Source organism: Hemibagrus wyckioides, linkage group LG26, assembly GCF_019097595.1.
Source record: "Hemibagrus wyckioides isolate EC202008001 linkage group LG26, SWU_Hwy_1.0, whole genome shotgun sequence".
Lineage (NCBI taxonomy): Eukaryota > Metazoa > Chordata > Actinopteri > Siluriformes > Bagridae > Hemibagrus > Hemibagrus wyckioides.
This window is the reverse complement of record NC_080735.1, coordinates 10,759,619-10,774,803: the sequence shown is the minus strand read 5'-3', so window position 1 is coordinate 10,774,803 and position 15,185 is coordinate 10,759,619. Positions and strand designations below refer to the sequence as shown.

The window sequence follows — 15,185 nt, the reverse complement described above, 5'->3', positions numbered from 1 at the left end:
CTTCAGTTAACATTCAGTCACATCGAACGTCAGGACTCTGGTTACAGGAAACTGCTGAATTCTTATGTACAATGATTTGTAGAGTGAAATGGCATGTGCGAAAAACAAAAACCATCCAGTGAGCATCAAGTTTTGTGTGTAAACACACCTTGATGATAGCCAGAGTCTGTTTCGAGCTAATAGAAAGGCTACAGTATGTCAACTAATTCAACTGTGGTGAGCAGGAAAGCGTCTCATAAAATGTCAACATTTGAGTCTACAGTTGCTAACAGGGTTCGAAAGTGGACACAGTCGTCTCACTTATACAGCTGAAGACTGGGAAAATGTCTCCTGTTGGGTTTATTTTCTCAATGCTTACGCTTTAAATCTCCATCAGACTCAAGACAATTAAAGAGTCATTTTCTTATTAAGCAAGCTTTTATGAATAAATGCTACTACTCTCAACAGTTACAGACATTTAAAGCCTATTAAGACCGTATTACTATCAACATATATTTTGCAATAAGCTTTATTTCTCTCTATCTCTTCTCTCCCATCAAACTATTTCTCTTTCGAAATTCTCCTCTTGATCCTAATCATAACATATTACCTTCTAATTCCGCAGTATTAAAGTACATTAGAGCAAACACTACATGTTTCTGAGCAACCACACAAACATGTCTGCGTACATGTCTGCTAGCTGACCTTCGGTCCCACTGGAAACTTCATTTTATTATGCACAGTGCACGTAGCTTGCTAATGTCAGTAATATTTAATGCTAATGTTATCTGATGTTAGCCACAAAGTTAACTCTCTGCAGTGCCTGAATGTGTACGCTGTGGAACCAGTCAGTACAATAACAGCTGGACTGTACCTGGTTTGTTACTAATGTGGAGAATATGTAGAAGATTTACGGTGAAAGATTATTTTTCCCCCCACCAGCTCGCCATAGTGAGGCTTCAAATCTGTTTATTGAGGATTTTCTGTTTGGTTGGTTTTTTTGGCATGGCGCAAACAGAACTTAATTGGTCAAGGCTGCTTATTTTGCTCATCCTGGAAAATGATTGGCTGGCAGCTCGAGCTTTATAAAAACAAGACAGAAATATAAACAACCCTCTAGTGAGCAGGTTTATGTGCTTAACTCACTTTCGAATCCTTATAAGTCAAAGTTTCTCACTTTCTCACTGATGCACCTGTATAACACCAAATATAAGCCCTGAACACCGATAAAATGCAACGCAGCCACACAAAAACTCCTATTAAATGGTTTGTTTAGTCCCACACCTTAGTAACACACAAAACAGTCTTGTAAAACACATGCATTTTCAAAATCTAAAGTTGGACCGATATATAATCTTTTTACGCTAACAGGATATTCTTCATTTACAGTGATGGGGCACCTTGGAGCGTTTAAGAACTTTTTAAGCTGCTTGTAAAAAATTAGGGCTCCTTATTTATTGCCGAGAAACGTTTTCAAAATGTTCAGAATATAATACCACTGTTCTTACATTTATACAAATAATAGCTAGTTTCTCAAATTCATTTAAAAACACATCCAACAAGTTAATCAAACAAATTAGTCTAATTAGTAAAAGAATCTTTTAGCTCAATGGCGCTCGAAGAGGAATTTCTCAAAATCGGGATCTGAGAGCAATTTAGAGTTTATGTAGATCAAGATTAGAACGTCAGGGCTGCTTAATAAGCAAGAAAGAGTTCCTTCTACGCTAAAGCTAATTAAGGGGAGACTTTTCTCATAATTCCTTAAAATGCACAACCCAACATCATGATGCAATTTGGTTTTATCACCGGTTGGATAGTTATAGTGTGGCTGCACGATTTCCTGTAGCAAAAACGTGTGTGTTGTGCCATTAGCGTGAGTAATTTCACACAGCAGGTTGCCAGTTGTGCGTGTGATCCCTCATCATGAGGAGGGGTGAGGCGGGAACCGCCAATGGAAAATTTGGCTCGAGACGCCTGGCCTTGTTGTGGGTTGTTCTCATTCTTTAATTATTATTAGAGAAGATGACACGCACTAGAGATAACAGGGAAAATATGTCAAAGAAACGTTAAAGTTCCAGCTAATGCGCCTCAAGCACGCACACGTGAAGCAACCTGCTGACTGTACTCTACTTAGTCGAGTTCACCGCAACAACAACAACAACAACAAAAAAAAGATCAAAACTAGACTGAACTTTCGGTGCATCAACACGGAGAGTCATCCTCATGCTGTTCAAATGATTCCACGAGGTCCCTCAAGGTTCAGTGTTAGGCACGCAACTGTAGTGGCTCCATCTGCCAAATGACATTTCATAGTAATCTCCCTAGTGCCCAGGGACATCCATTAAGTGAATTCAAAGCTAACCCACCATGTCTCAAGTATGACCCCCATTCAAATCCACCGGTCTAAATCATACAAGCTCCGTCAACACAGAAGATCAAGCAGAAATATGCCCTGCGTTAAGTGGGGCTCCATATACACTAGCCTACACTGGAGCACTATCAGATAAATGAGATCAAAATTACATTACAGGCCTTTTTTTTATGGCGTCATGAAAGGACGTAGCCCACAGGTATGCTGCTTGGCCTCATAATATGTTTCAGAATTGTTACCATCTGGGAGGACTGTCGGGAATGCTTCTCTCTTTAAAACCTCAAAGCAAATGATACAAGCAAAATGCTGTGTTCATAACCCGGTTTAGTATTACTGCATAAATACACACATGCAAACACACACACACACACACACATACACACCATTCACAGGGACTGGGCTCTGTAGTATGTCAAAATGATCTTAGTCTCAGGTTTCTGTATCTCTGAAGCCACTTCGGGTACGCTACCAGGGCAGAATGACCAAAAACAGATTTAATTACCCCAAAATGGGGTCAAAAGTGAAGTGTGAACTGCAGTTCCATACCAAAAAAAACGTGGATTAAGGCAGGTGTTACATCACTGGGGGTTCATTCTGGAGTGACTCGAAGCACTGAGCAGCACCTGCTTGATGAATGGTGTCGAGGAATTTTTACGATCAACCATGAGTAACCTTTCCCGTACCCTAGCTCTGACCATTTATAACCTCACATGCACATCATGTAAATTCTTATATTAACAGACAATCAAGCATCTTAAACAAGATTTAAGACGTTTCTCTAGACTGAGAGATGAAGTAGTGGGAAGTTGACAATACAAATATATTCAAAACAGACATTTCTGTAGAACACGGTCAAGTTCTTATTTTCCAGAAATTATGAATGTAATTTTATGAGGAATGTAAACAAATACAAATACATTATTCAGCCCGAGCTGAAAACGTGCTCTAAACAAATACATTGGAAGCTTTTGTTTGTGTGCTTTGCCAAAAAATAAAAGTGCACAGAGCATTGAGACCGAGTCTTATTTTATGCAAGAATAATTAACAATTCAGATATGAAGGTTGCAAAACAAACAAAAACCCATGTTGCATAATGAATTTATTCATGTATGTGTCACTGGGTTTCAAAAGTTTCATATTTAATTGAAAAAAAATGGTTAGCAGTAAACAAACACACACACACACACACACACACATGCATGTCCATTCATCCAACAACTTGGGGGCAACTCGGGGCAAGACACACCCTGGAAAATGTGCCAGTCCCTTTACAGGGCACAATCTCTATCTCCCTCCCTCTCTCTCTCTCTCTCTCTCTCTCTCACTCTCACTCACACACACACACACACACACATTATGGACAATTTAGCATGTCTTTGGACTGAGGAAGGAAACTGGAATACCTGAAGGAAACCCCTGAAGCACTGAACCATTGTAATGCAATTATTCTCACACTATATATACAAAGTACATTGGATAGGACAATAAAGGAAGGTCTTACTAAGTCGTTTTCATTTCACTAGAGAATATAGTGAAAAGAAAAGTTTTGGGGTAATTTGCAGCCTCAACTAATCTCGATTAATGCAAAACGTGTAAAGGGTCTCTCTCTCTCTCTCTCTCTCTCTCTCTCTCTCTACAGTTATCAATATACTGTCTATATCTATACACATTGCACATACACACATTTTATTACACACAAACAAGTTAGATAAAAATCATAAAAACAATTTGGGACAGGAAAATAAGAAAGTCTCACAAAGACTCATAACCGACTCAAAATATTAACAGTCATAATATCAGTCATAGATTTACAATATGTGACTGTTTATCATGTGTATTTTCATTCTATTTCTATTCCAAGTGAGGTTTAAGTGAATGGTGCTACTGTATAGAGAATCATGTGGAAAGTCTTGTTGTGTTGGGTCGAGATCATGTTGAAAATCTAAAGGATCATGTTATAATTCCTTCAGATCTCTCTACACACACACCCAAACTGTCGTTATCTACATTACTTAAAAGCACGTATCTCATACACCCTGAGGATGTTCAGAACAGCACGGTCCTGTTAGGTAGCACAACATGCGCTCATACTCTTCACTTCTCTACACTGCCTCTCTGATAAGGGGCACCGCTGTCCAGCCGTCCCAAATAAGCCCACTTACCCCACACCCGTTTCGGAGCCGAAGCTGTTGTTAATAAAAGTTTAAAAGAGGAGGATGAAAAGAGGGCGAAATTGAGCTGCCCATGCACTATTATTTCTTCTCTGTATGAGAGCTGCCCTCTTGCTGGGCAGGCCGACAGTGTCAACCCTTAGGGAAAGGGGTGGGGGGGCAGAGGATGGAAGTGTGTGTGTGTGTGTGTGTGTGTGTGTGGATGAGTATGTGGCCACTACCAGCCCTAGGGCGAAGCAAATCATTTGCCTCTCAGAGGCTTCAAAGGTGTTGGGAGGGGGGTGGCGCAATTACATTTAAGTAACCAAATGAATAGATGGTCCAGCCAGGCAGCATTCCGGGAGGAAACCAGAGAGGAACGCTTGAGGGAGTTAGCATGCAACAGGCAAGAGCTAAAAATACATCTCAAGGGCCAAAATAAAAGCAAGATCATATTTGGTGTGTAATAATTAACTCACCCAAATGCTTTAAAGGAACAGCAAGAAGGTTATCTGCTTCGGGAAACAGAATGAGCGTTCCTGGATTTAAGTGATTGTAAGCACCATAGTTCTTGGTCATAGTGTCCACAATTGTAGTGTGAGAGAGAGAGAGAGAGAGAGAGAGAGATCCTTTCAGTAGAAACTCACCTGCAGAGAGAAGACTATAGAGCTCTGTAGGCAAATAGAGAGCAAAGCAGCTGCCAGAGCTGTTAGCCTCAGCACCCAGCTGAGAGGAAAAAAAGAGGATGCAGGGCCTCTCACCACAGGCCACTTAGTAACAGCAGCCCTGTGCCAAGCCTGTAGAATGAGAATGTGACGGCCCATCAAGATTTTGGAACTAAAAAAAAAAATCACTGATTATATATTTTTCTCTCTCTGTCACCTTATTCTCTCTCTCTCTCTCTCTCTCTCTCTCTCATCCTGGTTGGCATCCATCCAGGCCATTTTACAAATCAAGATGACACCTGTAATCTCAAAGCCGTTACTTACAACTGTTAAAGCCTCTCAGAATGCACAAACTTCTTCAAGATTATATCCGAAAGCCCAGTTCTGTTCATTTACCACTACTGGACACATTCATTCCTTCTTTGTCCGTCTCGCTGCCTTTTATTTTCCTTCACAGTCCATTTCCCTAAAGGCAGGGAAACAATAGTCCAAAATTAGCAAAAGGGAAAGAAATACAACAGCAGACTGAAATGAAGTATTTGTGCTCAGACAGGAGTATGGATCCTAATGACAGGCCAACAGTTAAAGAATGTCTCAGCATGAGCAGATCGTTAGAAAGCACATACAGGCAGAAAAAAAAAGGGTCATAAGCAACAGATGCCAAGCGAGAGGACATCAGAAAGGACCACAGCCACGGGGCGAGGGTAGTGTGGGAACTGACGGTGTGCGCTCATCGTTCACGCTTGTATTTACAAGCGCAGATTAGCTAATGACAGCATTAAAATAGTCACTCGTACAATAGCAGTCCATAAATTGTTTAGTCTCTGTGACGTCCTTTTAGATCTAGGCCTGATTTGCTAATCAGGTTCTCAGACATGGAGAGTGTTATCAAAAAACAAAGGGCTAACAAAGTTAGTTGTTTTCAGTGCTGGAAGATTAAATCTTTTTATAAACTAATGTTTCTGTTATGCTATAGTTGGTCTGATTGAAAACCTTGTGTAAGGATTGTAAGTCAGCCTTCGTATTAACCGTCTAATCAACATTCTCTGTTAGCTAAGGATCGTACGCTTGACAGAAATCGGATGTTTACGTCATAATTATTCGTGGTGCATTGTTGTTTTTAGGGTTACTGTTTGTTTTGGTTTTTCCGTTTGCATATGAAGCGAAAGGCTACACACTGTCAGCGGCAGCTCCGAAATGCAAACCACCCCCCCAAAAAAGTGCCTCATCGGCGGCTAATCTGCAAAATCAATTCCTCTTAGTTTGTGCTAATTACCTGTCTTTGAATGATTCACTTCTGAAGAGGCTTTGAAATGCAACAAGCCAATTACCTGCAGCTTTTCCTTAATGTAGGCTTAAAAGGCCCTGTGATCTTCCTCTTGCACCTCCCCGCTCTACTCCTCTATTCTCGCTACACAGTAAGAACCCTATGCCTCCGGGGCATTTCCCAAACGTTTCATTTACAATGCCTCGCAGTCCATTTTCACAGTTGGGAAAAGTGTAATTGTGTTTTCTAGTTCATTTAAGTCAACAAAGCCTCTCCCTCTCTCTCTCTCTCTCTGTCTCTCTGTGTGTCTTTCTCTTGCACTCATTCTTCTGTCTCTCTTCTTTTTTTCCCGCATGCCTGATAGAAAAAGAAAAGGAGAAAAGAAAGAAAAAGAGAGAGAGCTGTCGAGAATATTCCCCTCGATGATGCTTCGTGTTATGAAATTAGAAGATCCTGATCAAATGAACCTCCCCAGAACTTTAATCTTTAGCTATTGTAATCATAGCCTTAGTTGTAATCATCATGTCAGATTAGTTTTCGACTCTGAGGATTGGTATGTTACACTGATCCAGGGCTCCAGGATTTTAACCGTCATAAGAAAAGCTCACATGTCGACATCGAATTACCGTCGAATTTTACGAGGCAGACATCTGCCCAGATACCACGGCTCCGGCCTCCTGCCTCACGTCCTGTGCGTGTTTTTAAAAGCCCTTTGCTCACTCTCGGCATGTCAGAACTGGTCCTTTCATGATGGTCTGGGATCAGCTCGGAGGCTTCTCTGACACTGGTTAAGGATACAGTTTGGCTAAAGACAAGCTGAACCCAGATCAGCATTAAAAGCTGCCTTCCGCCCAGCACCTCCCCCTCTATTCACATTGAGAGAGACCAAAGAGTGTTTATTCAAAGTCTCTTTTAACCGGTCGACCCCCTGGTGGCCAGCTTTTTCATGGGAGGAATTTCAAATTGTAATCTGGGGGCAACCAAGCACACATATTTGTTCATGGCCCAACCTCCGCTGACCACATAATTTTCTGACAGCAGATGGAAATCTGGATAAAATGGTTGTAAACTGTGCCAAAGGCTCCTACAACAGCCTACAGAAACTTTTTAGGAATACACACTCACTGACCCAGATATGAAAAGGTTATAGTCAGGGTTTAATCATATCTTTAAGTATTATTTTTTTCCTGGTAAAGAGGTCTAATAAAATCCACTTTGCTTGTAAAAGAAAGTCTCTAATATCGGTTCAATATGTCCGTATATAAATCATAATATTTATAAGGTGATCCTTGGTACTTCACCTCAACATACTGCCTGTAACCGCAGTAATAAAAACAAAGTCAAATCAAAAGTTTCCTCATGATCCTACATCAACAAATCAGATAAAAACAATTTATATAGCATGTAGAAGTCCACTGAAAAACTCAAAATTGAGCTGAAGTCTAGGTCACAAGGGCCATTATTGTGCTATACTGTATTACACTGTCATGACCACTTAGCATGTCCAACATCAAACAAAGCGTGACAATACGACTAACCCTGGAAGATCATGACCTAATGCTCCGATATCGAATTTCATGCAAATAATTTCGATTTCCAGACCAAAACTAAGGGACATCTGTTGGTCAGAGTGGAACTACATGAAAGCTATCTTTGTCAAGATTTATATTCAATTCATACAGATTTCTGGAAATGTTTTCAGGGTTATTTGGGTCAAATTGAATCAGCATTTGGTCAATATCTGGCCATATTTAAATTGTACTTAATTGCATTTTAACATTCCAGCAGAGAACAACACGTTCTGTCTAGAGTGACACACAGACCGTGCTTGAAACGAAAACACTTTCATCCGAACCTACAATTTGTACGATAGCTGGTGGTGAGCATTCGACTAAACAGTAAAAGTGTAATTTAAGCAGCTGTGAAAGCCTGTATGAAAAATAACACATGGCCACTCTTAAGTCGAAAGATGTTGTGTGGACATTCCTCGTGCATTTTGTGTGACCACCGAGTGACCACAGCGTTGTGCGCGAGAGCACAAACACAGATCCGCTCATACATTCACACGCTTACTCTTAAAGTGTTCATTCCTGGTTGGTTTGAGTGACTAGAAATCCTCTTAGAAATAGACCTAGAGTAATCCACATACATATTTCCACGGGCATCGTTCCCACTGTGGGAGCTTCCTGGCTTAATCCTATCCTCAGGAATTTAATGTGGAAATTGCTGGAGGGTTTGCTATTAAGCATGTCATTATATGGTCATACTCTGGTTATAATCATTATCTGACATGAAATTATGACACGCACTCGATACCAGGACTACAGTGTACGATAAATCACTTTAGCCACTGTGCTGCTTCATTCCCACTCATCCTTTTTAGTGAAAAGACATGGCTATTCCTGGCTCTTCTGAAATAACAGGCATGAATATCAATGCTGTGTTCCTCTCAGGATCCCTCGTCCATTTCACAACATTTTTGGCAGCTATTTCCCTGCTGAGAATCTGAATGGGGGAGAAAACAAACCAGCCCCGCATGGCTGGCTCTCTTTTTTGAGACAGAGCCATGTAGTCAGTCTCTAGCTCACAATGTAGAAACAGCAGTATGTCTCTGGCACCTTCTCGCTATAAGAATGGGCATACACAAACCGCTCTGTATGCGAATGCATTCACGTATCTCTTTAATTTTTTAAATCTTCTAGCTCTGTGAATTTGTAGCTTTAACCTCATCATCGTGGAGCTAAAATACAAGAAGGTCCTCTTTTTATTATGTATGAAGCAACAGACTATTTGATTATGGGTATTGTTGCTATAAGGTTTCAAAGATGAGTGCAGAGAAGTGAGCGCGATCTAAGTGAAGCAGGCACGTATAAGGAATCAGATTCATAGTGTAATAAATCCAAACACGTAAAATACCATCACACTGAGTTGTGTCGCAGTAGGGCCTCCAGAATTCATTAAATCGAGATTGACGTGCACAATCGCCAACATTTGAACTTTCTCTTGGTATTTCGGCACTAAATTTGCCTTGGCCCCAGCTTTTATGAACTGACTGAGTGGTTCCATCCAAGCCTGAAAACGAATTGGAAGAGACTCCATGTGAAAAGGTCCATTATTGCCTGTGTAAATTGTGCGGCCCGTTGCAGGCTGACCTTCAGGGGTGAAAAAAAAGCCCTCTTTCAAACTGTGTCGTGATATCTAACAAGAAAAGCAAAAAGGCTTCCATGCTGCTTCACAAGGGTGTGTGTGTCGGTGCGCAGGTTAACGGAGGAATGTTATGAAACCAAATACATCAGCGGAGATACCTCTTATACGAGACACTGAATATATGTTTACACAGACTCAAATTATTCTTCCTGGGGTTTGCTGTAACATTGTTTCAGGGTGAATCTATAGGTTATGCCTTGATAACTCATTTGCTGATCTCGTATTGGGGCGATCAGATGGAATTTTGTTTTTTCTCCCTCTCTCTCTCTCCCAACATTTTTGAACCAATAAAAGAGTGAATGTCAGAGACTATACCGGGATAGTGAGATATTTCATCACATACTTAACTGTTCTACGTTTTCTCAGCTAGGACACATTCTTTAGCAAATAGACAGACTTTTATTTGGCTTTTAACTTTTCATCATACTCTCAATTTTCATTTAATTGAAGATAGACATGATCACTTTGCAGTAATTTTCCACTTTGCAATTTGATATGCTCTATCGTTAAGAATGCATCAAATAATAATTAACTGTCTGGACTGGGCAAAGTGTTTTTAGCAAAGATGCTAAGCAGGTGTAGCTGAGGTAAAGTGGGAGGGGCTCATTTACACCATGACAGAAGTTAGCATGTGTAATAGTTTTAGACGATATTTGGCTATTTTAAGCATCTAAGTCTCATTCACTTCCTTTTTAGTGGATTATTAGATAAGTTTTAATGAAGTATTCTTGTACTTGAATTATTATTATCATTATTTATAAATTGTTATTTACAGTCATTTAAAACAAATGCCACCTCAGGTATCTTAGGTATCTTTATTTAACTTTTCACTCATGTTTGATTACATTTATCTATTAGGATTTTGATCACACTTTCACAAACCAAATCATTTACTGTAACACTATATATTTGCCTTAAAATGGATTCAAAGTATGTTCTTTGACTCTCTTAAAGTGTGTGAGAAGCCTTTAAAATCAGAGGCGTGAATTCAGCAATTTTTTCTTTCTTTCATTCATTTATATCAAAAGATTTTATGAACAAAAACAAATATATTTTGTTATCATAAATTGTCTTACTTTTTTACTTTTAAGGCCAATAAGATTATTAGGCTTTTGCTATATTGCACAATAATTTGTTTGGGGTTAAATTAGTATTTAGTTTTCTAGAAGGTTAGGTTATTTTAACGTAAAGTTTTATATATATATTTGTAAATGTAAAAGTTAATGTTAATTATACTCGATCAGAAATATTTGTTAAATATTCAGACATTAGAAATAGAACCTTGGGTTGTTCAAAACTTTACGGTAATGAGGCTAGATCAGAAATGTGGTGTAATATTTCAGAACTAGGAATAACTCAGTTAGAACTAGAAATAGCACTTTAAATCAATATATATGAATTTTAATTGAACTAATAAAACTCTAGACTTGAGTATACGCAAACTCAGACAGCAGGTTAGTTTCTTTTTTTTTTAAAGTCAGATAACTTTTACTTTTACTAGAGCACTTTTTTTGTCGGATAAAAGAGAGAAGAGAAATGGTTAATGTTTTCTCTGTACTCAGCTGGCCTCGGAGCTATGTTCTGTACTGGACTATGGCATATTTGGAGGACAATTGGTTAAGTGGAGTTAACTGTTGCCTTTTTCTCCCTGAGGTAGCATCGCTTTTGATCCTGCCCTGCCTGGCGCCTTCCAAAACGCAACTCGTCTGGCTTATTAAATGCCTAGAGAGAGAGAGAGAGAGAGAGAGAGAGAGAGGGAGAGAGAGAGAGGGAGAGAGAGGAATGCCTGTTGGCTTCTTAGCTGAAGCTTTTGTAACCTTAAAAGCCCATGACAAGCCTTAAATTGCGGAAATGCGGTGTGAACAGCCTTATCCAATCAATTTCTTTCTTTTGCGGCGCATCAGCCAGGAATAGCTTGAGAATAAATAAGGCGCTTGTTTTATTTAACCCCCCCCCCCCATGCGTTTGCTGTTACCATAAACCTTACAATATTTTTTTCCCCCGTTCAATAATTATTTTAATACCAATATGGATTTTAATTTTTTTTTTTTCCCCACACGCTTTAGGCTTTCCTGACTTTTCATGATCTGGTTTAAAAAAAAAAAAAAACAAACTTTCGGCTAAGTCAATTCTTTTGTGCTGTCTCAATGACTATTCAACAGTTGGATATGGATAGGCCTCTCTTTTTCTAAAGGTTCCCCACTGTTTAATTGGGCTAAAATTGGTCCGCTTGTGTTCCAAAGAGTCGGGAGCCCTCGGGCCATCAATACATCATCTCAGCACGACGCCTGTGATTAACTGCTCGTTTTTCTCAATATCCTCTTGATGTCTTTCAGCGGAGCGTCTCGACCAATCGGAGCCGTGCTCGCCCGCGTCACGTGGCCAAGGCGACGCACAGATTGGCAGATGCGGGGGGCGGGAGGGGCGGAACGGCTGCCTGTTTATAATAAGCGACGCTGTCGCGGGAGAGGCAGCCTGTCAAAATTTAAAAAAAAAAAAAAAAAGGAAAGAAAAAGAAAAAGAAAAGAAAGAGAGAAAGAGGAAAAGTTAAAGGGTGAGTGGAGTGAGAGCGCCGTGTAGGAGTGTAGGAACATAGTCCACATGCTGAAGCATCGCGACGCGACGCCCTAGGAGCCCGACATGTCTTCTCCTAAGGGACCGAATCACTTTGAAGCCTCGCCTCGAGACAAACCGGACTCCGAGGGCGAGGAGAGCAGGGCGCAGGACGCGGCGGCGAGCGCCGAGGAGGAGAAGAGCAAGGCGAGCCGCCACCCGTTCAGCGTCGAGTCGCTCATGTCCAAGAAGAGCACCTGCAGGAGCGCGTATTCTCCTCCGGCGCCTTTCCCAGAGCATCTGGCCCAGTACTCTCAGAGGACTTACTTCCCACAGAAAAGTCAAGTTTCAGCCGAAACTTTTCCCCATGTCTCGGACTGCCTGAACGACGAGAGCGAGGACTCGAGTGACAAGGAGCAGAGCACTTGGCTGAAGAGCCCAACTTTCTCATCACCGCAGAGTAAGAGAGCATGTCCGCTTCATACTTAGGAATTTGTTGGTACTGGCATTGGAAAGGAAATGTGTGCTAAGCCATTTAAAATGTATTCATATGGCTGCTGAAAGTAGCCTAGTTATGACACAAGTAATAAACAGAGTCACAGTAATAAGCATATTACAAACTAGGGTGTTATAACAAATAAACTGATTATTATTATTGTAAACAATACTGTTCTCGTCATAGAAATAACTCCTCTACCGTAAAAAAAATGTATTCATGAGGTTTATTACAAAGATGAATGGGAACAATAACATCAGTCACACCCTGAATTTTACTAATTAGCCTGACTCGTTAGTTGTTGCATGGCGTAATAGGTTCATTACGCATCCACTCATCTGCACTCTAAGCCCTAACCGTGCCGTCTTAACTTCCTGATTTGTCTGTCCAGGAGCTACAAGTCCTCCGTCGACGTGCCACCTGCGCAAGCACAAGACCAACCGCAAGCCGCGCACCCCGTTCACCACGGCGCAGCTGCTGGCGCTGGAGCGGAAGTTCCGCCAGAAGCAATACCTGTCGATCGCCGAGCGCGCCGAGTTCTCCAGCTCTCTGAGCCTCACCGAGACGCAGGTGAAGATCTGGTTCCAAAACAGACGCGCCAAGGCCAAACGGCTGCACGAAGCCGAGCTGGAGAAACTGAAGCTGGCTGCTAAACCCGCACTGCCCGCCGCCCTGGCCTTGCCCTTCTCCCTCGCCGCGCACGCGCCTCCAGCTGTGTACGGCGCCGCCGCGTCCGCGCTGCCGCGCCCGAGCCTCGCCGTGCCCGCGCTGTTCGGCTCGCCTTATGGAATGTATTACTTATCCTAATAACAACACAAACACGAACTGAGCGGTTTCCATCGTGCCTGTTTGTTTTAAAGACTCTTCATAATGTGCAGTTGCAATAACTTTTGACAGACTCCAATACCTCTTATTGCTGCCTCCATTTGGAGCTATGGAGATGTTCTTTTTTTTTGTTTGTTTGTTTTTGTTTTTTTAAAAAAAGCCATCTCCTCCATTACTGGCTTGTAGCCTTAAAACATAAGAATGCCAGATATGTCTGACAAAATGCAATGATGGGTATATGTGTGATGTGTATATATACATGCTCTTGTGGAGCAGCTTCGTCTGAATTGATTCATACATTGCGATGTTAAAAAAAAAAATCTCTGGGGGTTTGTCCGTCATGTGACGAGAAGTACTTACTGGCCTAATCTTTAAAAAAAAAAAAGTGCCTTGAAAGACCAAATATTTATTAGTCAATAAAGAGTATTCTTTTTAACATTTTAAACCTCTCTCTTCTGGGTTGTTTATGGTGCACTTTCCACAAAAAATACGGATTATGTAACATGATTATTAATAATTTAGTCTTTATTAGAAATCATTTATTTAAAGGCTACTGAATTCCAAAAATACTAACATGTTCGTGACACCAGTTTCCTCTACATTCCCTTTTTTTTTTACATTAAACTGGGACTTATATATAATAAATACAAACCTTTTAACGCAATTGGATTTCATTGAGCGTAAAATGCGATAAGGAGTGAAAACAAATGCGCACTGCAACAGGTTCATATCAAACTGACTTCTCCACTATTTATCCGTGCAGATACATTTATATCAATATAACATCTTAAACAATACATTATTAATTTTTTAATAGATGTCCTAACAGGATTAGTTTGCGTTCTTTTCAGAAAGTTTCTTGCGCTCGCGTTCGGATGTTTGTGCGCGCGCGCGTGTGTGTGTGTGTGTGGACTTCTGCTAACCCGAATTCTGTACGTCGTTTAAACACCCGTGACCAGGCAGCAATAAACCTTACATCTTTGCATTTATGACCAGGTTTACAGTATAGTGTTTGTGTAGAGTCTAACTGAACCGGAGAGAAGCATTACGCATTATTTTCTGCAAGCACCAGCGTGTTCGATGCGCGCGCACGAAATAAACAAGGTGCTGAAGCATCACTTCCTTTATCATTCAGTAGTTTTAAAATGCTGGTATTGATTTTGTAAACACTGCGACAAAGATTTCTTTCAGGAAACTCATATAAAGGGTCTGATATGAAACGAACAGATAAACACCATCTTGAGGATTAAAGATGATTTAGCTACTATAAATCTATTTGTAAATAAAAAAAAAAAGGTTAAGAAAATAAACTGGATAAATGCTACCTAGTTAAAATAATAGACCAAAAATTATAAGAAGAAGCAGCCATGGCGCATTTTTTATATGACACTAGGCCTAAAGTGAATCTTCTTTATTTATGAATATATAAAATTCATAAATAGATAAATATATAAGGAATATTTTTTTCACCTTTTGGGCTTTTTTTTTATTATTATAAACATGGTATTAAAGTTTAGAGGAGGTTATTAAAGTTTAGAAATGTCTTATTGTTTACTGTTTAACGTATTAAACATTGAAAAGGTATGAGATTACCAATAAATATATTTGGAAAATATTGTTTAGTATAATATTATAAGGTGTATAATGTCAGAAAGCGGCTGCGCGCACTACA

The 15,185-nt window shown here is 40.3% G+C and overlaps 1 protein-coding gene across 1 annotated transcript; it reads left to right on the top strand.

The window, feature by feature from the left end:
- Positions 1-12,115: 12,115 nt before the first annotated feature.
- msx1b (muscle segment homeobox 1b) lies at positions 12,116-14,172 on the top strand. Its single transcript, XM_058380050.1, has 2 exons — positions 12,116-12,652; positions 13,080-14,172. The coding sequence occupies exons 1-2, from the start codon at positions 12,280-12,282 to the stop codon at positions 13,493-13,495; spliced, it is 789 nt and encodes a 262-aa protein (XP_058236033.1). The 5' UTR covers positions 12,116-12,279; the 3' UTR covers positions 13,496-14,172.
- The last annotated feature ends 1,013 nt before the right edge of the window (positions 14,173-15,185 follow it).

Bases quoted from the DNA above. Each gene is read 5' to 3' on its own strand.
- msx1b (XM_058380050.1), top strand. From the start codon at position 12,280: ATGTCTTCTCCTAAGGGACCGAATCACTTTGAAGCCTCGCCTCGAGAC. The intron at 12,653-13,079 runs GTAAGAGAGCAT...TTGTCTGTCCAG, and splicing joins AACTTTCTCATCACCGCAGA to GAGCTACAAGTCCTCCGTCG.